Below are 26,226 nucleotides of genomic sequence, written 5' to 3'. Positions count from 1 at the left end.
ATTTCTCCCTATGACGGTAACCCGAGAGATGCTTCCTTCTCGTTTTCTGAATAAATCAGTCTACGGTTTCAAGAGGGTGATACAGGAGAGAGTATTTAATTGCGTGCACATAAATAATGAATTTCTGTTGAGGTAATAGCGATGCCACTTACAGCACTCTATGCTGAACATTAATTAAGTGACATAAATTCCTCCTAATCCCTGATGAAAAACAGCACGAATGTGTTTTCCCTGCGAGTAACAGTGGCCTGTCTCAACTGCTGGCAGCCCAAGTGAGGCTCTTTGTAGGGGGAAAGAAACGCCGCAGCTTTATTTTATTTTTCTTTAAATTGCGGCTCTTATTTTTGTAGTATTTCGTATGTTTCAAGAAAGGTCCTCGTGCCATCGTCAAAATTGGCGCGTGAGATGTGACCCACGGAAATAAGTGTAAGTTCAAGACTCGCGCCGCCAGCAGGGGACTCACTTTAACTAATTATTTCAACAAATGGCACCTGTTCGAGTGAAAGCACTGGCTGGGAGACCGGTTAACGCTAAACTCCTGTTTGGAAACTTTAAAGGAACAAAAAATCCCCTAAAACGCGTCGTGTGAGAACACACACCAATAAAGGAATATCGAGCCTGAGGGACCAGGTGCAGATGACGGCTGTTTGTCGGTTTGAGGTAAGTAGCAGTATTTAAAGTGTAGAAACCATCTACAATACCCACCTATTAGTCGCGAGCCGTTTGTGTCATTTGTGACCTTAATTGCCAGATTGGCTTCACGGGACAAAATAAGCCGTTTCTAGTTTATCTCAAACGACTCAGGACGCGTATTTTTCGTGCTATATTTAAAGCTTTTAATGGCCCTACTTGAACCTTAAACCAGGACATATGCAACCAACTCTTCCTCTTTCATTTTTACTGTGAGCGCGTTTCGCTGAAGGCCCACTGTCTGCGTTGTGTCTGCACTCTCAGCATCTTGCTGACCACAGCCTAAATGCGCTACGATATTCCTAAAGATATAAAAGATTCATTTGAAGTTTTGCCTTCCTGATAAGGAAGAGTTGGCATAATGGGATGTAAATTCTACACAGTATTTACTTATGTGAGAGTTATGAGTGAATGAATGAAAGGTTTGTTCTTTATTTCCTCCTGTGGAACTCCATATTGGATGTCCTGTTGAGCCAGTTTGAAAGTCAGCTGACTTGTTAAGTGAATTAATTATGACCAAGTAAGAGTGATGGGTCTCTTACTTAACAGTGGTCAGCTAAGGAAACGTGGACGTCCTACATTGCAATGATATCATTTTTCAGGTCTCATAGTAGAAAACAGCCTCCAAGGCTGGGTGAAGTTATGCTCCTGTCATGCTCCACATAGCAAAAAACCACTTCCTGAATCAAGTGACAGATAGTCATTACTGATGAGGTGTCTTTGGGTGTGGGTGCCTTGAGGGAATGCATCGTGCGTCACCTATTTACTGGAATGGGACCTGCAGGGTCAGGCTCACCTGCTGCCACGTGGCTCCTGGAGGATTGTGGCCAGAACAGGTGAATTCAGGTGTTTACAAAGAGGTGTGGTGTGTTTGTTCTCGCTCACCTCTTCCCTGTTCTACCTACCCGCCCTGTGGGACCGTTTCCTAAAGAGACAGAGGAGGAGGAGGAGCACGGTTGGCTAGATTACCTACAGCAATGACCGTTGACGCTTGTAGAGGCGCAAACCGGTTTAAGGGATTGTTGTCATGCTTTTCATTTTTGTATTTACTGTAAAAATAGCTCGGTGACTGTTTAGCAGCTAAAAAAAAAAAGGGAAGGGTTACAGGCGTGTGGGGGTTGACTGGATTGTATTTCAAAGTTAGGTTCAAGACAGATAAACTCTACATCTTCTACTCTTTTCCTTTTTTTGTTTAACAGCGTTAAGAGAATGCGTTTTTTTATACGCCGGCGGATGTCCCCCCTTAAACTGGTGCTCCTTGGGGGGACTCTCTTCATGGTGATCTTGGTAGTTCTTCAGAGGGATGTTGGCTCTTCAGCTGGGGACCCCTGGTTACAGGATCTGGTGATAAAGAGGGACAAGGTAATGGGGATGGTCCGAGAAGCTGTCAACAATATTGGCTTCCAGATCGGCGCTCCACAGCCACCACCAGTAAAAGAGCAGCCTACAGAAGACACCAAGTGCCCCAGTGGATTTTACACTCAGGCTGAGCTCAAACCTCACTTGGAGAGACCACCACAGGACCCCCAAGCTCCAGGGGCTGATGGGAGAGCGTTTCAAAAAGACAGCATGACCCCAGAGGAGGAGAAGGAGAAGGCGGAGGGAATGACACGGCATTGTTTCAACCAGTTTGCCAGTGACCGTATCTCGCTCAGCCGCAGTCTGGGGGATGACACCAGGCCTCCTGAGTAAGAGCATGTTATCAGATTTATTACGTACACAGCTTGGACAAGTCTCTGTTTTGCCAGCAAGTATGATGATATGTACACAGGCCAGATAATGTGCTGCATCACAGCTGGGGTCATACTCACAGAGGTGAATTATTTACATCTGTTTGCATAATGTGCTCCCATTTTCCCTGGGAAAAAACACTTAGTTGAAAGACTACTCTTACTGTAACCAGTTTTAAATATAGTATGCACAGAATGCAGTATCCTGGTTAGTACAATGCAAGGCAATCTGTTGTAAATAGTTGAATCCGCTCTGTTTGTGTAACGTAACATTTGTACATCCGGGTAGGCTGGACATTTATCTGCCCAGTGACTTTTATAGTGAGCTGGTTATTAAAGGTGATGCATATTGAGCTATGTAAAGTATCAGTGAGCAAACCTTGAATATACTCTGTGTCACTTTGCAACACTGCCACCATGAAAGCCTCTCACTCTCACACACACCTTGTCATTCTCTCTCTGCATTTTGACGTGGCTCACCACCACAGGTGCGTAGAGAGGAAGTTTCGTCGCTGTCCTCCTCTGCCTACCACCAGTGTTATTATAGTGTTCCACAATGAGGCTTGGTCCACCCTCCTCAGGACGGTGTTCAGCGTCCTGCACACATCTCCTGCTATCCTACTAAAAGAGATCATTTTGGTAGATGATGCCAGTACTGCAGGTAAGGGTTAAAAAACACGTAATGTCTTAGCATATGTGATGTGGAGGACTCTGACAAGAAGCCTCGGTTCAGTGGTGTGTGACAATACAGCACTGTTGGAGTAAAGTTTTATTGCTAGAAAGCAAATAATAAAGTTATTCCTTTTTTTCCTTTTAAATAATGTAAATAAAATTGTGGGCTTGAGCCTGTCCCCGCCATCATAGGAGGAGGGGAGGCTCCCAGTCTGTTGCAGTGCTAGCTGACAATCAATCATTGACGCTCACATTTATACTTGTGGCCACTTTTGAGTTACTAATTAACCTAGCAGCATGTCTTTGGATTGTAGGAGGAAGCTTGGACAGCCCTTGACCATTAGATGATCATTAGATTTGAACCCAGAACTGTTTTGCTGTGACATGATGGTGCTAACCACTGCCCCACTTTGCCACCTGTAGAAAGTAATACTTCTTACATGATATAACTGTAATCATGAATAGTTAAAATCACTGGGATGTGGGGTTTTTTTTTTTTTTGTATGTATATATTATAATCATGGAATAGCTGTCAAGCAATAACTGGGATAAATGCTGAAAATCTGTCAAGGCTCGACTTAATAAAACTGACCTTCAGGATTTTTAGGGCAATAATTCAGTCGCTTTATCAGCTTTGATAAGATAAACTAGACAGTGTTCACTTGGGATTTTAGCAGCTTGCTCATAAAATGCAAGCAAGTAATGCTTTACAGATAGGTGAAGAGACTTGCATTTAGAGCAGGCAAACAATGGTCTGCACTGTCATATATGAGAATGACCCTGTGTTTACCAGGGAAATGTCCAGAAGGTTTGCTACAGTGAATATGAGCTGCAGGGTGATAGAAAGCCTGCTGGGAGCACCTACAACGCGGTGAAAGAGATAAGAGACCTGTTTTTAATATTCTGTTCACTGCTTTCCAAAATGGGAAGTGTTTAAACAATCCAGCATGTCAGGTGATATAACTTTTCTTACACTGTGTTTGCCAAAGCTGACTACTCACTTTTGGAAATGGCAAACGTTGTGCATCAGCATACCTTCACCATTTTTACCTGCTTTTTGTTTTTGTAAATCTACTGACATGCCATTTGTTTCATAGAAAGACCCTTTGTTATGGTTTGCTCTCTAGTTAGAATCTAAGCTGTGCAGTCATTGGAATGCCTTTTTATTTGTAGGTCAGGTTTACTACAATGTTGTAGCTAAAAGATTGCAATCGCACTAAAATAATGAGCCCACTGCTACGCATGTCATCAAAAACCTCAAGCATCCTGTTGTTCATTAATAGTATTTGGTGGCCTATTAGATGAGCTTAAAATATCTTTTTTTTTTTTTTTTTCTTTTTTGCAGCAGTTTTCACTCATATTATGTTGGCACCCTCAAATGCATTTCCTACTGTATGCGAGGTTCTCATTTGACTAACAGATCGCTTTCATAATGCTCATGGTGCAAAGCTGGAGGATTCAGTTAGACTGAAACTTGTAAGAAATGTGGTGTTCACTGTGGTCAAGAAGGCTTCTGCAGAGGAAATGTAACCTAGTTTTACGAGCAGTGTTTACAGTTCATTGGTATTTCTTTTTTCAGTGCTCTCATGGGTACAAACTTTATGGATGATTAACTTTTTCATGTCATTTCACTAAATGCTCTTGGTTTGAAGTTTAATGTCTGTCACATTAACCGCATTGATTACAAAGTGTAACTTTTATTGCAGCAAAGTTGCAGCTTGCCTCAGGACAACTTTTGTTTTACAGAAAGGAAGGACTGACATGATTATGTTGCTTCCCTGCAGAGCATTTGAAGAGCAGGCTGGAGGAGTTTATACGTCAGCTGAAGATTGTCCGTGTGGTGAGGCAGCCAGAGAGAAAGGGCCTCATCACAGCAAGGCTTCTTGGTGCCAGTATTGCGCAAGCTGAAGTTCTCACTTTCCTTGATGCACACTGTGAGAAAACACACATGCAAACAATACACAAGTCAAAGTTTCCATTTTAATCATCCCAGGTGATTTACTGAAGCATTTCAGAGTTGGAGGGTTAAATGTATGTGCTTTTTTCAGCTTCTAATACTGTAAATAATCTAATACTCCAGTACTTTAATACAAAAGTGTTTACTACAGCAGTAAACGTATACATATACGCACATACCCACACAATTTTCACTTGTCCATATTTTGTAATACGTGATTATTTCATCTTACGTGTACTACTAAATAAAAGTGTTGGTTTTATGCGCTGCTTATGAATATATTAAAACCACATAGTTTAAGGGCAGGACCCCAGAAAAGGAGTGGTTTTAATGTAGCAGTATTGAAACGGATGTAGTCAAAACCTGCACCTCTTCTTTTAGTAACTGCTGCGTTTGACACACGTAATCAATTCAGCTTGTTGAAGTTATCTCTTTTGTTTTACGCTCTTTTTATTTAGTAACTGTTAAACTCTTTCTGCCTAATTGAATCACCGTCGGATACAGTTCAGCGTTTTCATACAAGATCCTTAATTACTTTGGTCTGTGCATTTACAGTGTTTTGCATCAACATTTAAATATTTTCACACAGAAGAAAAAAAAATTCAGCTAAATATAATGCCAGCAAACATCTGTCATTACTGTCTATATGAGGTCAAACTCATTTTACATGGAGGGTCAAAAGGAACCTACTTTGATCTTGAGTGGAACAGACAAACGCAACTCCACTTTGTATCAGTGTAAAGTTTAACTACACATTTAATCCTATCGTATAATAAGATAAAGAAGTGCAATTTCAACAGCAAATCTTGTTTTTTCTTCATGATAAATGTGTAAAATTACAGATTTTTTTTATTTTTTTAAATTTCTTTAAAAAAATTATTTATTATTCACTTACTTTGCTGTAGCATGAATGGCTCTTTATCAGCAGCAAAGCTGTAAAACTCACAAAAATACAGTTAAAAGTCACAAAAATCTATGGCCTCCTTCATATTTTCCAAAACTGTTCAGTTGTCCTGATTGGAGTCTTTGGCTGGCCGATTCTGGCCCCTGGGCCTTATGTTTGACATTCCTGGTCTATATGTTACACTGAATGTGGTATTATTTTTGTAGTTGATATTAAGAAATATGAAGCCATCACTGTCCTGTTTTCCCCGTTTAGGCGAGTGTTTCCATGGTTGGCTAGAACCCTTACTGGCTCGAATTGTTGAGGAACCCACTGCTGTGGTTAGTCCAGAAATCAGCAGCATTGACCTCAACAGCTTCCAGTTCCATAAGCCTGTGGCCACCAACCGCGCCTATAACAGAGGTAACTTTGACTGGAGCCTGTCTTTTGGCTGGGAACCCATCCCCGAGGATGCAAAGAGGCTACGCAAGGATGAAACCTACCCTGTAAAGTAAGAACAGTCATGTTGGTGTCACATTCAACTTCCTGAACTGCATAAAATACCTGATTGGTTTTCTGTCTGACTATGAACATTTCAGAACGCCCACTTTTGCTGGAGGTCTCTTCGCGATCTCACAAAAGTACTTTGAACACATCGGAACATACGATGACCAGATGGAGATTTGGGGCGGTGAAAATGTGGAAATGTCATTCAGGGTCGGACCTCTTTATCTAATCTCTGCTTACACAGATCGACTTTATGTCACAAGTCTCCTGTTACTGAGTTTGAGTGTCATTTTTGATTCAGGTGTGGCAGTGTGGGGGTCAGCTAGAGATCATCCCTTGTTCTGTGGTGGGCCACGTCTTCCGTACCAAGAGCCCCCACACCTTCCCCAAGGGCACTGAGGTAATCACCCGCAACCAGGTGCGCCTAGCCGAAGTCTGGATGGATGACTACAAGAAGATCTACTATCGGCGTAACAAAAATGCAGCAATTATGGCCAGTGAGGTCAGTTTTAAGAATAATTTATCACCCTTGTTCTGATACTTTTTGGCTGGAATTCAGATTCAAGTTGATATGATTTTGTACTCATAAGTTTATTAGTGTGTTGTTGTTGTTTTTTTTAAATAACACCCCTTTTGCTGTACAGCATAGATTTGGAGACATCTCTGATCGCCTGAATCTGAGAGAGAGGCTTCATTGCAAGAACTTCAGCTGGTACCTAAATACAGTCTACCCAGAGATCTTTATTCCAGACTTAAATCCAGAAAAATCTGGATCTGTGAGTCAGTTTTGTGAATAGTGAACATCTAATGTGCAACATGTGATGTGTACCTGTGGCACTATTTAATTATTGTGTCCATGTTTGGTCCAGATTAAAAACTTAGGGTCTAATATGTGCCTGGATGCTGGAGAGAACAACCAGGGGGGTAAACCTCTCATCATGTATCATTGTCACAACATGGGAGGCAACCAGGTAAAGTAACTGATGCACTATGTTAAAGACGATTTGATTATGCTTTTCAGCATTCGAGTTCTAATTGGATGATTGTGTCCTTTAGTACTTTGAGTATACGTCTCATAAGGAGCTGCGTCATAACATTGGAAAACAGCTGTGTGTTCATGCGGCGGTGGGATCAGACCCGGTGAAGCTTGAGCTGTGCCGGCTTAAGGGGAAAGGTACCAGTGTGGCCCCTGAACAGGAGTGGGTCTTTACAGAGGTGAGGAGCAGTTGGAGGCCAACATTTCTTCTTTTTTTTTTTTTATTTATTTATTTATTTATTTTTTTTAACATTTGGCCAAATGCAGCTAATCGCTATCATACTTGTCCACCACATGTAAAGCTACAGCCATCTTCCAGGTAGCTGCAACTGGGAAATAAAGGGGGAAAAGAGTGAGCTTACTGAGTGTCATCATGAGGTTGCTGAAAAATCTAGTGGATGGTCATCGCAAAGAAAAACTTATAAAACCTCAACTTGCCGTGTGTACACTCTGAACTGCTTTAATGCATGATATATATATATATATATATATAGATAGATATATAGATATATAGATATATAGATAGACACACACACACAGGGAGTGCAGAATTATTAGGCAAGTTGTATTTTTGAGGAATAATTTTATTGAACAACAACCATGTTCTCAATGAACCCACAAAACTCATTAATATCAAAGCTGAATGTTTTTGGAAGTAGTTTTTAGTTTGTTTTTAGTTTTAGCTATTTTAGGGGGATATCTGTGTGTGCAGGTGACTATTACTGTGCATAATTATTAGGCAACTTAACAAAAAACAAATATATACCCATTTCAATGATTTATTTTTACCTATGAAACAAATATAACATCTCCACATTCACAAATATACATTTCTGACATTCAAAAACAAAACAAAAACAAATCAGCGACCAATATAGCCACCTTTCTTTGCAAGGACACTCAAAAGCCTGCCATCCATGGATTCTGTCAGTGTTTTGATCTGTTCACCATCAACATTGCGTGCAGCAGCAACCACAGCCTCCCAGACACTGTTCAGAGAGGTGTACTGTTTTCCCTCCTTGTAAATCTCACATTTGATGATGGACCACAGGTTCTCAATGGGGTTCAGATCAGGTGAACAAGGAGGCCATGTCATTAGTTTTTCTTCTTTTATACCCTTTCTTGCCAGCCACGCTGTGGAGTACTTGGACGCGTGTGATGGAGCATTGTCCTGCATGAAAATCATGTTTTTCTTGAAGGATGCAGACTTCTTCCTGTACCACTGCTTGAAGAAGGTGTCTTCCAGAAACTGGCAGTAGGACTGGGAGTTGAGCTTGACTCCATCCTCAACCCGAAAAGGCCCCACAAGCTCATCTTTGATGATACCAGCCCAAACCAGTACTCCACCTCCACCTTGCTGGCGTCTGAGTCGGACTGGAGCTCTCTGCCCTTTACCAATCCAGCCACGGGCCCATCCATCTGGCCCATCAAGACTCACTCTCATTTCATCAGTCCATAAAACCTTAGAAAAATTAGTCTTGAGATATTTCTTGGCCCAGTCTTGACGTTGCAGCTTGTGTGTCTTGTTCAGTGGTGGTCGTCTTTCAGCCTTTCTTACCTTGGCCATGTCTCTGAGTATTGCACACCTTGTGCTTTTGGGCACTCCAGTGATGTTGCAGCTCTGAAATATGGCCAAACTGGTGGCAAGTGGCATCTTGGCAGCTGCACGCTTGACTTTTCTCAGTTCATGGGCAGTTATTTTGCGCCTTGGTTTTTCCACACGCTTCTTGCGACCCTGTTGACTATTTTGAATGAAACGCTTGATTGTTCGATGATCACGCTTCAGAAGCTTTGCAATTTTGAGACTGCTGCATCCCTCTGCAAGATATCTCACTATTTTTGACTTTTCTGAGCCTGTCAAGTCCTTCTTTTGACCCATTTTGCCAAAGGAAAGGACGTTGCCTAATAATTATGCACACCTGATATACGGTGTTGATGTCATTAGACCACACCCCTTCTCATTACAGAGATGCACATCACCTAATATGCTTAATTGGTAGTAGGCTTTCGAGCCTATACAGCTTGGAGTAAGACAACATGCATGCAGAGGATGATGTGGACAAAATACTCATTTGCCTAATAATTCTGCACTCCCTGTATAATATGTAAGGTAGAAAACTTTAGAGGTGGTGCTAGGGAGATTTTACCTTCAGCAGGGCCATCTTTTGCTTTACATCTCCTGTGATGGTTGTGATTTTTCTTTCTTAAACTAGATGTTTAACCAATTGTTGTTGTATCCAAACAAGTTATTTCTTTTAATTATTATGTTTATTTGAGTTTTGCCAACTCCTTCTGTTCTTCAGGAAAATCTTCTGAAGAATCCAAGCAGTGGACAATGTTTAGCGTTGAAAGGAGGCCAGATTTTGATGGACTGCAATGCTGCCGAACTCCACCAGCACTGGACTTTCACCTGACCGTCCAGTCTTCCCGCCGGGTGACCTTTGATACCTTCTACCCCCCCTTTCTCAAACCTGGCACAAAGGAGCCACATCAATATTGATCAAGTAGAACTTCACAGAAGCTGTGACGCTTGGGGCGCATACTGAATGAATATTTAAAGAAGGAGGGACAAGGTAAAGACAGTCACATCTGTCAGATGCCTGGGGTGGTCTTAGTTCATTTTAAATTTATTTATGAAAGAAACTCTGCAAAGACATTTGCTGGTGGTTGGGGATCTTCAGCGTCTGGGCTGCGGCACTTGGGAGTGTCACCTTGATCATGGCAAAGCTGTGAAAACGTGTGACCTTAAATGACTGGGCTTGCTCCTAAACTTGGAAAATTCTTCTTTCTTTGTTTGTTTTTGTCAGACACTGAATGTGATCATAAGTTTATATCTTAATGAGGAGTAACAGATGTCTGCTTTTTAAATAAATATTATGTTTTAGATGAGGGCTTGTTTGTACACAGTATGTTTTTTCTTTGTTTGTTTGTTTGTTTTGTTTTTTGGGTTTTTATTTTTTGTTTTGTTTTTAATTGCCAAGACTATTCCTGAAAGTTTTATACATAAAAACTAAAATATATTGGAGTTGTAACGATCTTCTGTTGTACGTTGTGCTTCTTTGTATATATTTGATAAATATTACATAAGGCACTAATCTTAATTTTCTTTTTAGCTGGGCAATGGTTGGCACTGATTAACAAAATGTAGCCACTCCTAGGAAGAAGCAAAGGAATAATTTACAAAGGCTCTTTGGTTACTGATACTGCAATATCAACTCATTGGGCTTCAAAGTTACGGTAGCCTTAAGCTGTCAGCCTGGAAACGCTTCATGATTCATTTTACAGCCCGAGAAAACTGTCCAGGGTCGTAGTCTGATAAGAACTCATTCCTACAAAGAGTTAAGACTTGCTTTGTCAGAGGTACCTGTTAGGCAGTTGTGCAACATTTATCTAAGGAGTGGCTGAGGAGCAAGAAACATTCATGGCATTAAATTCATGTGACTAGACCTGAAATGTGACTTAACGCCACTGAGCAGGTTTATCAAACTTCATCTGATGGACTGTGCGGGTTCTTGATTTCATATACAAATGAGATTTATGGCAAAGCAGAGTAAATGGCAGCGGTTACATTGAAGGACGCAATGGCACAGATGCATTACCCATTTTGTACAGTAGGTGGCAGCACACAGTCGGGAAACTTTTCTGCAAGGCGAGGATGACAGCTGAAATGTTGAGTGTCATGCAGCCACAGGGAAACGAGTGGTCACAGCAGACGGTCGAAGAACAGATGGGTCAGAAGATGAGCTCAGAGAGTCTGACTCGCTCTGAGGTGCTTGGGCAGCTCAGGAGGGAGCTTTACGGGGAGGAGCGGTCAAGTCATTCCAATACACACTTATTCATCATACTGGGAGCATCTGTGAGTACAGCTCTTAAAACTGCTCTTTCATGCAGCATATGATGAAATGTCTCGTTTAATGTGGTCACTGGTCTAGTAATAGCACCGTATTCTAAACACATCGCGGTGTCTGAAGTCACGGGCTGGTTTGAGAAAAAAAACGTGCATAAAAATAATTCACATATTGTTGCAGTGTGGTGATCCGAATGAAAGCCAGGTGTGAGCGCATGCAGTTTGAAATGTGCTGCATCTACTTTTTCCTTTGTTGAGCAACAATAGAAGCTGACGATTTAGCAGCGAAAACATTTTCACCGTTTTTGGCTTTGAGCCGGGAACAAAGTACCAGTTGCATGTTTATCGGTCATGAATGTTTGTTCAAGTAACCTAATTCACACTTACAAGTCTGAGTTCTGCAGATCAGGTGTGTTGCTGGAAAATGTGACTTATTCAATTACTCTGCAGATTCTTTTGCACCACAGTGATTATTTCCAAAGTTTACTTAGTCTTTGGACTCTGAGTGTCTGTTCACTGTGAATAGATCTAAAACTTTTTTTTTTAATTTGTATGATTTAAACAGGGAGATCTTGCTAAAAAGAAGATCTATCCAACCTTATGGTGAGTAAAGAACTGCAGCACACACACAGCAGCTACATTAATAACAGAGCTGTGCTTTAAAGTTGTTTGGTCACCTTGTGTAATGAAGAGTTTGACCTTTGGCCAGTTTTCTGCATTGCTACCTTTGAATTTTTCAGGTGGTTATTCAGAGATGGCCTTCTTCCAGACAACACGTTTTTTGTGGGTTTTGCTCGGTCCAGCTTGACTGTAGAGGACATCAAGGCAGCATGTCTGCCCCACATGAAGGTAGTACCTTTAAGGGTGTTTGACTATTAAAGATAAGATTTTGTATTTTCAGAAATCATTGTTCCACATCTTCCTCAGGTCAGTGATGAAGAAAGCGACTACCTATCAGCCTTCTTCAGTAAAAACTCCTACCTGAGTGGCAGGTATGATGATGGCAGCTCCTTCGACCAACTCAGCAAACATCTGTCATCTCTACCTGGGGGCGCCAACGCTAATAGACTTTTCTACCTGGCTCTACCACCGACTGTCTACCATCATGTCAGCAAAAACATCAGAACCCACTGCATGAGCCTCAAGTTAGTACCTGACGAGTCCTTAAAATCAATATCTCACTTAGTGTTGATTGCAGTTTCCTAATCCACTGTTTTTGTGGCAGAGGTTGGAACAGGGTAATTGTCGAGAAGCCCTTTGGTCGTGACCTCCAGAGTTCACAGGAATTGTCAACCCACCTTTCGTCCCTGTTTACAGAGAACCAGATCTACCGCATAGATCACTACCTGGGAAAAGAGATGGTCCAGAACCTCATGGTGCTTAGGTAACAAGCTCAGTACAGACTTTTTTTGGTGGACTTTATCACAGGAATGAACTTTCAGGTTGTCATAGACGGTATTGCTGAATTTCAGAAGTATTCATAACTATTCAACCTTTCCATCCTCCTGTTTTGTTTTAGTAATATTTTACTCACTCATTTCCAGGTTTGGAAATCGCATTTTTGGACCCATATGGAACAGGAACAGTGTGGCCTGTGTGGTTCTCACCTTCAAGGAGCCTTTTGGCACTCAGGGCCGTGGAGGATACTTTGATGACTTTGGTATTATTCGGTGAGAGAGACTGCATTCAGATAAATGTAAGTAAAAAAAAAAAAGCTAGTTTGTAAACTTTCCCTCATTGCTTTCTTTTCTTCTTAATATAGAGATGTCATGCAGAACCATCTTCTCCAGATGCTCTGTTTGGTTGCAATGGAGAAACCTCCTTCTACCAGTCCAGATGACGTGAGGGATGAGAAGGTAAAACCAGGGATTGGAAGAATTTGGGAATTGCTTTCCATAGCACGATTATCAAGTCTTTGCCATCCTTTATCCACCCCATTTTTTCTCAAACTCTAGGTGAAGGTGTTGAAGTGTATACCTCCTGTTGAAGTATCAGATGTTGTGCTTGGCCAGTATGTCGGAGATCCTGAAGGGGAAGGTCAATCCAGACTGGGATACCTTGATGATCCCACGGTGCCCAAAGACTCCTGGACACCAACTTTTGCAACAGCAGTCCTGCATGTCCAGAATGAGAGATGGGATGGTGAGGCTTTAGTCCAGCTTTTTTGTTCCTCACCTGTCTCTCCTAGTCTACATTTTATCAAGCCTCCTTAAATTCTCCTTCTGCTTTTGCATCCATTATGCATGTCATCGCACCATGCACACCATGTACATCAGGAGTTCCTTTTATTCTGCGCTGTGGTAAAGCACTAAATGAGCGGAAAGCAGAAGTACGTCTGCAGTTCACTGATGTGCCGGGAGACATTTTTGGTGATTGCTGTCAGAGGAATGAGCTGGTGGTGCGGGTGCAGCCAGATGAAGCCATTTACTTAAAAATGATGACCAAGAGGCCTGGAGTTTACTTCAATCCAGAGGAGACTGAGCTGGATCTCACCTACAAGAGTCGATACAAGGTGCCTCAAGCTCATGTCAAAATATTAATTGTAATCCAGCTTTCAGAAGCAACTCTTACTCTTGCAGGAAACATTATGCTTTTCCTTACAGAATGTATATATTCTGTAAGGAAAAGACAATTTATTTATGAGCTATCCTTGTGAGCCACAACCTTAGGCTTAGACTGCTTCAGTTTTTGGGGGGGTTGTTCTACTTTGAAATGATGTCAGTATGTGTGGAAATCCTTAATCCAGTCATCTCAGACAAATTGCTCCAGATGTTAGTACAGCAGTGACACCCACCTGTTCTTCAAAGACTCTCTTGGCAATAGATGGAGTTGGAACAAAGCACAATAAATCACTTTTAAAATAATATTATATTCAATACATTTTGAGACTTTTATGATGGATGTCCCATTGTTACTTATCCTTGATACTGTAGGTCAGTAAACTTGAACTTAGTATGCATGTAGGAGTTTAACAGCTGCTGTCTATCTGCAGGATGTGAAGCTCCCAGATGCTTATGAAAGACTCATACTGGATGTCTTCTGTGGAAATCAAATGCATTTTGTTCGCAGGTTGGTGCCATCATTGAAAACATGAGCACATCTGCACAGTTGTTGCCAAATATTTTATCAACACTTTTAGTTGGAGATGTGTACCGGCCACGTTTAAACAGCTCTTTTTAATTTTTTAGGCAGTGATTTTCAGTGTTCCCTCTTTTTATTTATTTTTTTGTTGAAATGTTTTCATCTTTCTGTCTAAGTGATGAGTTACGGGAGGCCTGGAGGATCTTCACCCCCCTCCTCCACCAAGTAGAGAAAGAGAAGCCACGCCCCATTCCCTACACATATGGAAGGTAACTACTGTTTTATTAGGCAGAATGAAATACGCATATCATACTTTAACAGTGATAGTTCTTCTTTCCATCTTATCTGTTATGTCCACAGTCGTGGTCCAAGAGAAGCAGACGATCTCCTGAAGAGAGTGGGATTTCGCTATGAGGGAACATACAAGTGGGTGCAGCCCCACACCGCTTAATTCTTTGTCTCACAATCAAGTACTTGAGAAAAGTCACTGTCACTGCTGCACTTGATTGATTTCTGCATGTACAGAAGAAAGCACTGCTTTCTATGACTAATTATGCAGAGAATGACAGCAGAGATTAAAACAAGCTGTAACAGTCTGATTATGATGTAAATCTGGTATTTCTAAATAAATCATCATTCACTCTTTTCCTTGCAATTTTTTTTTTTTTTTTTTAAAGCATTGCAGATATCTGTATTCCTACGACCTTTGGACATTGTGGACATGGAAAATCTACAACCTTTAATTATTTACTGGCTGTGCCATTTAACTGTTAAGAATTCAAGGGTGTTCACTGTATTGTAAGGCCTTTGTTTACAATTGTCACTAATGCCCAATGGGAGTCATAAACAGACCCCTGTATACCAGAAGGACCCGCTGGCCTGGTTCGTAACAACAGGTCCCTCTTTTAGTATCAGTCATGCAGGAAACACATTTAAATGTCTGGCGTCAGGTAAGAACAACTCTCAGGTATGTTCTAATCTAAACTAAGAACTCTCTTACTAACATGTTAATCTCTTACAATGCATGAACATGTTTTCAAATGGTTTTATTTTTTTCTATTTCTATCAGCAGTTTTCACCAGATTGATTCTGGTTCTTGTACTTTGTCTCTGCCAGGTAATAGACCATTAAGTGATCCTGCCAGTACTTTGAAGTGCAGCAAGAACAAACACCTTTTTAAACAACTTTTTGTAGTTTCTTGTGACAACCTATTGAAGTATTGATTTTAATGGGCCATATATATTTGTAAATTGTCATGCATTTCATAGATTTGTGTGAAGCTAGAAAATTGTTCACTGATAATGTAGAACCAGTAACCATTCACCTTTTACTCAGCTGGATATAAAATCTGCACTGCTGCTGAACAATCAAGCAATAAAAAGTCACGCAAGCCTTTTTCATTGCACAAAGATTTTGTTGTCGTTCAAGTTCTGTTTGCATTTCTCATGACTTTATTCTCTGAAAACTTGTGCACATAAATAAAATTCAGACCACAAACTGCTCACTTGCCGCATACTGTATAAATGAATGTAGCTTACTGACAAAAAAAGCCCCAAAAATTACCAAGCGGTAATCAACTAACACACACATGCACATTTAAGAATAAATAGTCTTCATCATTATTACAATGAAGATAATCCATAGAAGTACCTGAAATAAAAGGAACTTTTTGGCAATCACAGAAAGCAAGTCTGGCTTTTTATTTTTTTATTTTTTAATAAATTCACAAATGAGTCCCACGATGCAAACACTCCATTCTTCACTTTTTTTTCCTCATCAAGAATTTAGTTCAGACTATTTGTATGTGATGCATCTACTTTTATTCTTGTCACTCTCCTGGCTGCAGTTTTGCATAGCTGCTCTGTCCTCAATGCCCCTGGCGTACAGACGTACCAGCTGACCGTGGATCCTGACAGAAGTGAACAAATCTATTTAATTATATATCTTATGTATCATAACGTATTATTGTAGGATCTTTACCCTACAATACAAAGTGCTATGAGGCAACTGTTGTAATTTAGCACCGTATAAATAAAACTGAATTGTAGAACAACATGTTGGGTGGTGCTCTTACCTGCAGAAGATCTCAGTGAAAGGCAGAATCTCTCCATCACAGTTCCACACGGACACAGCTGGAGTCTTTTTGCAGCACAGACCACACAGGATGGGAGCCACTGTTTTGTGCTCGTCCATCGTCTCTCGCTCCACCACACTCTGTGCCAATTGCTGCTGAGATCCATTTCTGCTTACAGTGTCCACGTATTCTCGCTCTTCGCCACCTATTGCGCGATTCAGCTCTCCGATTCCTTCATGCACCTTTTCTTCTCTGCCATCTGGGAGAGAGAAACGGACGGCCTTCACTCGATGGACCTCCACAAACGGCAGGTCAAACTAGGAGAAGTAGGAAGGACTGGGTCAAGCAGTTTCTAAAGTTTCTCAGTCCATTTGTTTTCAGCTGAATGTGATATACCTGGTCCTGTGTGCTTGTGTGTCTGTAGAGGAACTTGAGGAAGCTCAGTGGGTGAGTGTCCCATACTAGGATGAGATCCCCTGTTCCGTCTGCCAGATGAGCAGACGGAGAGAGACCTAATGGGCTCCTGGCACATGAGCTGGACATACAAGTGATCGATACACACCTGAACCTGCCCTCCACACTCACCCATTCACCTAAAGAGAGACGAAGAGATTGGAGATACTACAATTAGAACAATTTTAGCAGATGTTGATGATTTCTAAAAGGAAATAATGTTTGGCCAATGTTTAATTATAGAAAGAGGTGCCCCAGGGGTCATAAGGCAATTTTTAATAGAGTAAGGAAAGCTAAGGAAAAAACATTTGTGTGATTTTACTTATTTCAATATGTGTTGTGGACAACAACAGGAAGGCAAGAAAAACTCAAACCACCAGTCGTGACAACCAAGGTATAGAGAAGGGCACGTCTGAACAAACAAAAAGTTGTATCTTGAAGCAGATGGGCTGCAGCAGAAGACCACACCGGGTGCGACTGCTGTCAGCTAAAAACAGGAAATTGAGGCTATAATTTTCACAGGCTCACCAAAATTGGACCACAGAACACTGAAAAAAATCTTTTGTGGTTCAGTTTTGTTCCAGTTTTGGTTGTTGGTAGAGTCAGAATTTGGCATAAACAAGATAAAAACATGAATGCATCCTGCCTTGCATCAACACTTAAGGGTGGTGGTGTCAGTCAGTGTCACAGGGTACCCATCTTTGGATGGCTTCTTCTCTCATCATCTCAAACTGGTTTCTTGAACATGACAGTGAGTTCACTGCACTTAAACAGCCTCCACAGTCACTCAATCTCAAACCAACAGTCCACATTTGAGATGTGCACCAATCTTGTTATCATGTACCAGAATTTACGAGTATTTGTATCGTTACCTTCAGAGTCATTGCTGTACTGGCTGAAGTGGGAGCTGTACAGGGAGCCTGAATCAGAAGTGTGTGGGAATAGTCGCTCTGTACTTCTGGAGCACACATTGCACCTAAAAAGAACAAAGAATTTCACTCTCCTTCAAGTCTGTGAACTAACACATCTCCCTGACCTTAGCAACAGCATTCATAAGAGCATTATAATCCATTCGCTGACAGCCAGAGACACCTGCTCCAAACAAAAACTAAGGTACTAACAAGAGGCTTGGTCTCAACTTTCAACTAGATCAAGTTTCTTTTGCTATGTCTCTTCTACCCTCCTCAAGGAACGAGCAACCAACACCTGAGTCCCTGCTACAGGGGGTAGCAGTTACAGTATCTCAAAGTGAATTTGACCCATTTCACTAGTCCTTGAATAATAATGATGCTCCTCACAAGGGCACCTTCTCGCTTTCAAATTAAAAGATTAAAAATGATCTTCCTTTTTAAAACCCCCACCAGAGTAACAAAAAAGTTAAAGGCTTTCATATTTTCTTCAAGGTCACGTTTTGGCCTGACTTGCAAGTGAAAGCTGCAGTTACATTAACAATGGGAGGAAAGCCAGAGCACAGTCTCTTTTTATCCCTTTCTAGTAGGCGTTTTACCCTGAGAGGCAGCGCGTTTTATCCTTTGGGCTGGAGAGCAGTGGGTCTGCTGGTAGATACTGAACTATGCCCGCATAGCTTCTGTTGCTCAGGTACACAACTGTACCTATACAGAAGAAAAAAAAATTAAGGTCGGGTAAAAATACAGAACACCAGATACTGTATATGTGCAAGATTTTAAAATAGAACAACAGTGGTTTTACTATAGCAAATGCTGAAAAGGGAAGCACAGATGCCACTAGAGACTTTCAATTTGGTCATCTTGATAACAGTTACAGTTTCAGGATGAATTTTTAACTTTGAGATAAAAATAAATATAGAGAATCTGACAGAATGTTCTTCAGCAGACTGTCATTTGCTTTGTTTTAAATGAATCATCGGTCTGGACCTGAATAGTCGTATCTGAGAGGTCCCATCCAGCGGTGTTTTTCACTCTCAGCCAGTACGTCTCCATAGAAGCCATAGCCCACCAGAGATACAGAGTAGCGTACCAGGGTGGAAGCATGGTGAACTGAACAAACGTCTAATGGCTGAGAATCTCCTGCAAGGCATTGAGGACATCAAGGGGTGGGTATACAAACGTATTTATACAGTTCCAATTTTGAAAAAAATATATATGATCAGGGTTACACTCCCTTTACATTCATGAGAAAGAAAGTTTTCACAAGACTCTGTGCGATTCTATGAAAACATCAATACACCGTTAACTGCTTCCATAGAAATTTTGAGGGGAAGTAGCATCCAGGTGCTGCTAATCAAATGCACTTGATTATTGATTATCATAAGTGTGAGCACCTCAATAAAAGCAGAAGATTTTGCAGTGTGCAGATCTGGAGCATTCAGGTGTTTGCTAACACAATGCCAAGGAGGAAAGGCATCAGCAATGATCATAAAACCATCAATCTGGAAATGTTTATAAGGGCATTTCTTAACATTACGGTGCTTTATTTTTCTTAAAAACCACGCACAGCACCATAAACACCTAATACTGACTGTGACGTAAGGTGGCGGAGGATTTGGGTTTGTTTTTTTAGAGTCAAATGTGAGGCCATCTGTTTGACAGCTAATGCTTGCCCCAAATGGGGTCATCCAACAGGACAATGACCCCAAGCACAAAATCTACGACAGAATAACTTAAAAAGAAAAGAATCGAGATGTTGCAATGACCCAGTAAAAGACCAGACAGGGCCTTAAGAGACCTGTGCATGAACAAAAATATCCAAACCTCAATAAACTGATGCAAAATTGTAAAGAAGAGTGGTAATACGAATATAATTATTTCAAGTTTTTGCTACTGAATATAGTTCTTTGAGACATGGGGTGTACTTAGTTTCCACGCAGCTGCAGAGAGTCTTGTGAAAACGTTCTTTTTCACATGACCAAATGCAATAGTTCCTCACCAATAATGATGTGCAAAGCTGAAGAAACAGGATCAATAACCCCCACTGTGGCATAACACACACAGTCTGTGGAACCTAAAATAGATAACATATATCAGGAAGTGAGAGTGACACCTTTAAATCTGAAGCCATCAGTTTATAATTGCTTATGAACAACAACCTGCAGGGATGATGCCAATATGAAGTGGGCATGGCTGCAATGTGACAGCGGGATCAGTCTCACAAAGACCTGCCTCTTGTTGTGTCCGCCCAATCAAACCATGAAGTACTTCACTGAACATGCCATCGCCACCCACACAGACCACACTGCAATAAACAAACATAATCGTTTCTATTATGAAAGCACCTCACAGTGCTCTTTCACAACAGTATTTATACCGCTGCGCTGATAGCGCTTACCCATCAAAGCCTGTCAGATCTTTCTTCAAGAGGTGGTCTCTGGCCTGGTTAGCCCGTTCAGTCACTGAAAAAGTTTATATAATGATTACATGTAAACTGTAGGGCTGTATGTCAGAGTTAAACTTTAAACATCAACTGTGCGATCAGTTTACCTATAACATGAGAGCTGATCCCAGCCAGCTCAAACAGAGGGGCAACAAGTGAATGGTAGATCTCTCTTCCTTTCTTTTTTCCTCCAAATGGGTTGATGAACACCAACAGTCTATGTGGACGCAAAGGACCTGAAAGATGCATGTTGAATATCACAGATGGGAGCTCAAAACGTCAGATATCCAACCGATTATTTTTTTTGTTAAAGTAAAATAATAGTCTATTTAGGAGAAATACAAGGTTAAATATCAGCTGTGTTTCTAGTCCAATTATCCACCCCTACCGTGAGTTTTGAGGGCAGTCCTTAGGTGATTTGTCCACTGGTCTCTGAGGACCCGACTGGGGCAGCTGAACTGGGTCCGGCCCAGGCTCCACAACAACCCATAAGTGCTTCTACTCCTGCTACGCTTGATGTAGAAAACTGAAGGCAGATGACAGATACAAGAAATGGAAACCATGCTGTAAAACCATAGTATCAACTGTTGGAAGTGGTGGTGGGGGGGGGGCTACAGGCACACGTTGCACAAAATTGTAAAGTAAGCTGTGAACTTGGGTGTATAGTTTTCGAACTACACCGTCATCTAAAACCCACCTGTGAAATCTTTGTCTGTGTCTTCAACTGACTTCTGGGGCAAGATCTCCACCCGACCGTTCTCCACTCCAACCACCTCTGCCACAGGTACTGAAACTTCAATCGCGCAAACGCACAATGTGAAAAAATTGAGTAAACATGTTACTTTGTGTCGCTGCAACTGAGTAAACTTTTTAACTCTACAAAAAGATTGTTTCTCATTTTTCACTTGTCATAGAAATTAATGTACGATACAGCTGGTTCCTTGCCAGGTCTCAGGCCCAAACAATACAATAATGCTAGCTGAAATTCCATGCTGCTTCAGTTTCATCATGGTGCCCCTATTCGTTTATGCTGCTGCTTTATTAAGATGCGGTGGCTCACGAGGACGCTTGAATAGAGCTGAGCTATTGTTTGTGTGATACCTTTAAAAACATAAGGTTTTTTTCGCCTATATTTGTGGATGAGACAGAAAAAAAAAACACTTTTTTTTTTTTTTTTAAATGCAAACTAGAATTTAAGCTCAGTGTTGGCTATAATCTTATGCCAGGAGGTGGGTGTGTTTGTGCCTGTGTTTTTAGTAAACTACCTTTGTAGGTCATGTGTCATGTTTGTGCTGCTCAACTCGTTCTTCACGTTTTCTGCATACACTTAGATTCAATCGATGTGCCCCTTCCTGTGTTCAAACTTAACGCCTAGTTTGTAATTGGTGTGTGTGGTGTAGGCCACTGTTTTTTTTTTGTCAGTTCAGTTCAGTTTATGTCAGTACAGTGCAGACGAAGCAGACTTTCTCTTTTAAATGTGGTGTTGCAAAGTGGTCCATGTGTGCACATTTATATTTGGCTCTTTAAATGTTAAGTAAAACAGGGGAAAAGTGCATTGTGAAACTTTCTGAGTGTTTGTGTCGCGCTCTCATTTAAACACAGTCTCTATAAAGCCCCATTAAACATCTAGGATACAGATGTGAGGGAGATACACGAGCACTTACCTGTTTTCTTGTCACCATTCTTTTTATCCGCCTCAGTCCATTTCAAATGCCAACCTGTGAGGACGGCCCGATATCTTTTATTTCCGATCCACAAACTTGACTCCAACCTCAGGTCAGGCTCCATCTGGAAAAGCGCTCTCAGTCACAGAGTCAGTCTTTCCCGTATGCCAAAACGCGTTCCTGATCACACTTTATGCCCATGGTGTTTGCATGCCTGAGAAGTGCAGACACCGGCGATCTGATCTCGTCATCAGTCGGCCTCAGTCCTCAGTTTCTGAATACAGGCTCAGAGTATTGTTCCTTTAAAATGCTGAAGTCACCGCCCGATACACGGGCGTTTTTCTGAAAATACCCATTTCCTATCTGCACCCTGCTCTTCTGATACCTGCTCGATTTGCATGTTGCGCTGCTGATTGGATGCCAGGTGTTTACCTGGAGCAATGTGGCCAAGTAGGCTAATCTGACGCGAATGTGTGCTTTCTCTCTGTTTGATTGACCTAAAAGCATTGTTTCGTTGACAGAATGTGGAATTTAAATGCATTTAAATACGTCATCTAAATATTTTGAGTTTTTCAAGCCAAATCATCAAATATTAAAACTAATAATACTTGTTGTAGACTAATATAGGGTGACAAGTAGCAGATAGATGGCATTTAAAATTACAGTCTACCGTAATTTATTTTTTTTACAAGGATGAGACTTTTAAATAACAGAATGAGACACACTATAAATCTGACATATGCAGCAAGGAGGACAGCAAAGTAAAAGAAATAACTAAATAAATGAATCCTCATTCAAAATCTTTTTTGCAGTAAACGATGGGATATAAAAGGCAGTTTATCCGAAGGTTGAGAGTATTAATTGATTAGTGCTGAAGCAAAATTTTTATATTTTAGCAGGCTTTTTTTTGTTTTGTTTTGTTTTGTTTGTTTTTGTTTTGTGGGATTGCTCTTACATTTTTTAAAATCTCTAATATAAACTTTTTCAACAACAGTTTGTTTAATCCAGTGTCTATTAAAAAATCATCTTTTGTGTTTGGAAGTGTTTGAAAATGTGTTGCATTTTTATCATATTATTTAAAAATCTTCATCTAAACAGAGAATGTTGTCTAGTAAAATGTGTGCATCAGTTCCGTGTTAATTTACAAAAATGTATAACCTCAAATTACCTATAGTTGTCTGTCTATGTTAGCCACCGTCGGGCCACAGCAAGGGTTTATGGCCACTTTTTTTTTTTCAAAATAAATCCGATTAATACAATAGGTACAACTTTTATTCTGAACTCCCGGCAGAGCGGAAGTGTATGACGTTATTGTGGCACGCTCCTTCCTCTTGCTTTCCTTGCTAGCAGGTCCATTTAGTTAGCTGGCGAAACAAGCTCTTTAACCCCGTAGGGGAACTGTTATGAATCACTTGACCAGTGTAGTATAATAGATTTTTTTGATTTTCATAATCTTGTTAGTATTTGATATTGGAAAATGAACATACGAAACGCACGGGTAAGTATAGAGAAATTCACTCGAGAGCCACGCTGTTTCTGCACAGAGCTAAGCTAACGTTACAGGCTGCAGTTTAGCTGAGCAGATATCGCCGGTCAGCTGTGTGACCCTTTTTATGTGTTTCTTTCAGCCGGAGGACCTAATGAACATGCAGCACTGTAACCTGCTGTGTCTTCCAGAAAATTATCAGATGAAATACTACTTCTATCACGGCTTGTCATGGCCACAGGTAACGAGCAGTGCTGATTCCAGTTTCCCTGTCTCTGCTGGGCACTGCTCCTATCATACAGACCATTACAATGTGTACGGTTATGTCTCTAATTGTTCTTCCGTTTAAATCGTTCCAGCTCTCATATATAGCAGAGGATGAAAATGGGAAAATTGTGGGATATGTGCTCGCAAAGATGTAAGTATTAGCGAGCATATTTGTATCCTGCTGTCACTTTTTTGAAAACGCATTGATTCTTATGACTTTTGCAAACTCTTTATAGGGAGGAGGACCCAGATGATGTACCTCATGGACACATAACATCCCTGGTGAGTCGGAGCACCTACGACACCTCAGACAACTCCTTTGCCTCTTTTTCTTCATATTCTGTTGTGTGCTCCTTTAGGGGGTTCACCACAGCGGATCTGCCTCCAATCTCATCATGGCGCTAGCATTTCCTCTGTCATTCAAGCCCTCTAAATATCCTCCTTCGCTACATTCCTGAATATTCTTCATGGTTTTCATCACTTCTTACTGTCTGGCACCTCCATAATATATCCACTATTATTCCATTGAACATTTGCAAACTATCTTTGCCTCTTTATCTCCAAACTGCTCCTCCTGAGCTGTCTCTCTGATGTACTAATTTCTGATCGCATCCTTCTTGGTTACTCCCAGTTCAAATCTTAACATCTTTAGCTCTTAAACCTCCAGCTTCGCCTAAAACACTCTGTCTTCTAGGCAGTAAAGCGGTCCCACCGACGTCTGGGACTGGCTCAGAAGCTGATGGATCAAGCCAGTCGGGCCATGATAGAAAACTTCAATGCTAAATATGTCTCACTTCATGTTCGCAAGAGGTACTGTGGACTCTTGGCTTGTTGCAAACTAGGGTTTATCTCTTTGTGTACATAAATGATTGTACAAAATGTGTTCTGACTCCAATTGTATCTGTAAGTGCTCCTGTTTTCAAGAAATGTTTTCTCCCCACTGCAGCAACCGAGCTGCCCTGCACCTGTACTCAAACACACTTAAATTCCAGTAAGTATTTCTGTTTCTCTAGCAACATTACTGTTAAGTTTTTTAAATGTAATTCATGTACTACTACAACTTTTATTTTATTTACATCAGCTGGGCTACAATAGTTTAATAATACTGGTAGTCGATATAATTTGACCTGTGTTTAGTATAATTAATCAGATAACTGTATCACAAATGTGATGGTTACTTATATTGGTAGATAATTATAAGATTGTTATTCCCAGGTAGTACTGGGTTTTGTTTTGTTTTTTTAAAGTCTCTAAAGGCTCAGTCTACTTTTTTCTTTCCCTGACTATGCTTTAAAAATAGTTTAAAGGGTCATTTTCTACATTGTTTCTTTGTGTATATAGATGAAAGAATGTTGGTTGGATTAGTGATAGTTTCAACTATAACTCTCATTTTTAAAATCCATTAAAATTCTGTTTGAAAATGTGCTGAACAGCCGAATGTTTTTGCACCAACTTTAACTGATCTACTATCTTGTCCCTTCACAGGATTAGTGAAGTAGAGCCTAAATACTACGCAGATGGGGAGGATGCCTACGCCATGAAAAGAGACCTGGCCCACATGGCTGATGAGGTACTTGATTTTACATCTTTCTTTAAAAATATGAGCTACTTTAGTTTGATTGTCACTCACTCTGAATTGCCCCTTACTATGAGCAAGTGACCAAAATCTGAATGCGTTACTTTTTTTTCTTTTCTTTTTTTTGGGTCCCCTGATCATCTCACAGCTGAGGAAACCCGGAGCACGTGTGCCGGGTCAAGAGGCACAATCTGGCCAAAGTCCGTCGGGGTCCGGTGACCATGAGAGAGAAAGCGAGAGAGACAGCGGAGGAGAGAGCAAAGAGCTGAGCGAAGTCAGCGAGGCAACAGAAAGCACAGATGTTAAAGATTCCTCTTCTGATTCACAGTGACACTGCAGCTTTAGAAATTTTTAAAATCATCCCTTGCATCCAGTTTTTATCTATTTGCCATTTCCCCTGACCTTACACGCTGATTATCTCGGCACCAAAAATGTTCCAACATTTACGTCACTTTTTTATTTTTGGTAATTCTGGTTATTTTTTTTCTGCAGTGATGAGCAGAGACTTTATTAATAGCATCAATCTACTCAGTTATCTAAATTAAATACAAATTAATTACTGGTCTGGTCATTTTTATTGGATTACTGTCATTGTAAAAGCTGTGTGAGGTTTAAGACCGCCTGTACTTTTCAATTGGTCTTTATTTAACAGAATAAATCTGTCAAATAATACTTTTTGTATTTCATTTTTGTCAAAAAAGGCATCAAATAATGAGCATCTCTGAACGAAAACCAGCAGAGTCTGATAAGTTATTCAACTGCCACCTTGGTATTGTGAGTGACGATCTGATTAAAAGTTAAAGACCCAAAAAATAGGATAAAAACGTTGATGATGTTGGAATAAACGGATAAAAAGAGAAATTCTTCCAGGTTAATGATTTAAACCAACTCATTGTGTCTGCATTCTTCCTCCGTGGGCTACGTCCTTTTTCCAAAAATGGTACTGTAGCTT

The 26,226-nt window shown here is 40.7% G+C and overlaps 4 protein-coding genes across 4 annotated transcripts; 3 read left to right on the top strand and 1 right to left on the bottom strand.

Moving 5' to 3' along the window:
* The first annotated feature begins 19 nt into the window (after positions 1 to 19).
* On the top strand, positions 20 to 10,511 carry galnt6 (UDP-N-acetyl-alpha-D-galactosamine:polypeptide N-acetylgalactosaminyltransferase 6 (GalNAc-T6)). The gene is made up of 11 exons (XM_084916001.1): positions 20 to 660; positions 1,890 to 2,378; positions 2,909 to 3,081; positions 4,877 to 5,026; positions 6,209 to 6,443; positions 6,532 to 6,649; positions 6,741 to 6,941; positions 7,084 to 7,215; positions 7,309 to 7,410; positions 7,496 to 7,654; positions 9,779 to 10,511. The coding sequence occupies exons 2-11, from the start codon at positions 1,900 to 1,902 to the stop codon at positions 9,887 to 9,889; spliced, it is 1,860 nt and encodes a 619-aa protein (XP_084772127.1). The 5' UTR covers positions 20 to 660; positions 1,890 to 1,899; the 3' UTR covers positions 9,890 to 10,511.
* Positions 10,512 to 10,607: 96 nt separating this feature from the next.
* LOC146363804 (glucose-6-phosphate 1-dehydrogenase-like) lies at positions 10,608 to 15,793 on the top strand. The gene is made up of 12 exons (XM_084916003.1): positions 10,608 to 11,331; positions 11,888 to 11,925; positions 12,063 to 12,171; positions 12,250 to 12,467; positions 12,548 to 12,706; positions 12,867 to 12,992; positions 13,085 to 13,178; positions 13,278 to 13,464; positions 13,599 to 13,834; positions 14,315 to 14,391; positions 14,580 to 14,672; positions 14,764 to 15,793. The coding sequence occupies exons 1-12, from the start codon at positions 11,131 to 11,133 to the stop codon at positions 14,852 to 14,854; spliced, it is 1,629 nt and encodes a 542-aa protein (XP_084772129.1). The 5' UTR covers positions 10,608 to 11,130; the 3' UTR covers positions 14,855 to 15,793.
* Positions 15,794 to 16,001: 208 nt separating this feature from the next.
* LOC146363803 (ceramide kinase) lies at positions 16,002 to 22,396 on the bottom strand. The gene is made up of 13 exons (XM_084916002.1): positions 21,946 to 22,396; positions 20,979 to 21,074; positions 20,670 to 20,807; positions 20,389 to 20,517; positions 20,237 to 20,300; positions 19,998 to 20,143; positions 19,838 to 19,912; positions 18,826 to 18,978; positions 18,438 to 18,543; positions 17,803 to 17,906; positions 16,874 to 17,070; positions 16,478 to 16,794; positions 16,002 to 16,312 (listed from the first exon to the last, which is right to left on the bottom strand). The coding sequence occupies exons 1-13, from the start codon at positions 22,067 to 22,069 to the stop codon at positions 16,198 to 16,200; spliced, it is 1,764 nt and encodes a 587-aa protein (XP_084772128.1). The 5' UTR covers positions 22,070 to 22,396; the 3' UTR covers positions 16,002 to 16,197.
* Positions 22,397 to 23,256: 860 nt separating this feature from the next.
* On the top strand, positions 23,257 to 25,946 carry naa10 (N-alpha-acetyltransferase 10, NatA catalytic subuni). The gene is made up of 8 exons (XM_084916963.1): positions 23,257 to 23,443; positions 23,574 to 23,672; positions 23,791 to 23,849; positions 23,935 to 23,980; positions 24,393 to 24,508; positions 24,645 to 24,689; positions 25,184 to 25,268; positions 25,423 to 25,946. Exons 1-8 carry the CDS (start codon positions 23,423 to 23,425, stop codon positions 25,603 to 25,605), a joined length of 654 nt encoding a protein of 217 aa, XP_084773089.1. The 5' UTR covers positions 23,257 to 23,422; the 3' UTR covers positions 25,606 to 25,946.
* The last annotated feature ends 280 nt before the right edge of the window (positions 25,947 to 26,226 follow it).

The sequence above is a fragment of the Perissodus microlepis genome, chromosome 20, assembly GCF_051167445.1.
Source record: "Perissodus microlepis isolate ML-2025 ecotype Zambia chromosome 20, ASM5116744v1, whole genome shotgun sequence".
Lineage (NCBI taxonomy): Eukaryota > Metazoa > Chordata > Actinopteri > Cichliformes > Cichlidae > Perissodus > Perissodus microlepis.
Note: the sequence above shows the minus strand (reverse complement) of the source record. Positions and strands in the feature narration are given on the sequence as shown.

Coding starts and splice junctions, on each gene's coding strand:
- LOC146363804 (XM_084916003.1), top strand. CDS start 11,131: ATGACAGCTGAAATGTTGAGTGTCATGCAGCCACAGGGAAACGAGTGG. Junction 12,707..12,866: donor CAGAACCTCATGGTGCTTAG/GTAACAAGCTCA, acceptor ACTCATTTCCAG/GTTTGGAAATCGCATTTTTG. Junction 14,673..14,763: donor ATTCCCTACACATATGGAAG/GTAACTACTGTT, acceptor TTATGTCCACAG/TCGTGGTCCAAGAGAAGCAG.
- galnt6 (XM_084916001.1), top strand. CDS start 1,900: ATGCGTTTTTTTATACGCCGGCGGATGTCCCCCCTTAAACTGGTGCTC. Junction 5,027..6,208: donor CACTTTCCTTGATGCACACT/GTGAGAAAACAC, acceptor TTCCCCGTTTAG/GCGAGTGTTTCCATGGTTGG. Junction 7,216..7,308: donor ATCCAGAAAAATCTGGATCT/GTGAGTCAGTTT, acceptor TGTTTGGTCCAG/ATTAAAAACTTAGGGTCTAA.
- LOC146363803 (XM_084916002.1), bottom strand. CDS start 22,069: ATGGAGCCTGACCTGAGGTTGGAGTCAAGTTTGTGGATCGGAAATAAA. Junction 20,808..20,978: donor CACAGACAAAGATTTCACAG/GTGGGTTTTAGA, acceptor ATCTGCCTTCAG/TTTTCTACATCAAGCGTAGC. Junction 20,518..20,669: donor GACTGCCCTCAAAACTCACG/GTAGGGGTGGAT, acceptor TGCATCTTTCAG/GTCCTTTGCGTCCACATAGA.
- naa10 (XM_084916963.1), top strand. CDS start 23,423: ATGAACATACGAAACGCACGG. Junction 23,444..23,573: donor TGAACATACGAAACGCACGG/GTAAGTATAGAG, acceptor TGTTTCTTTCAG/CCGGAGGACCTAATGAACAT. Junction 24,509..24,644: donor TCACTTCATGTTCGCAAGAG/GTACTGTGGACT, acceptor TCCCCACTGCAG/CAACCGAGCTGCCCTGCACC.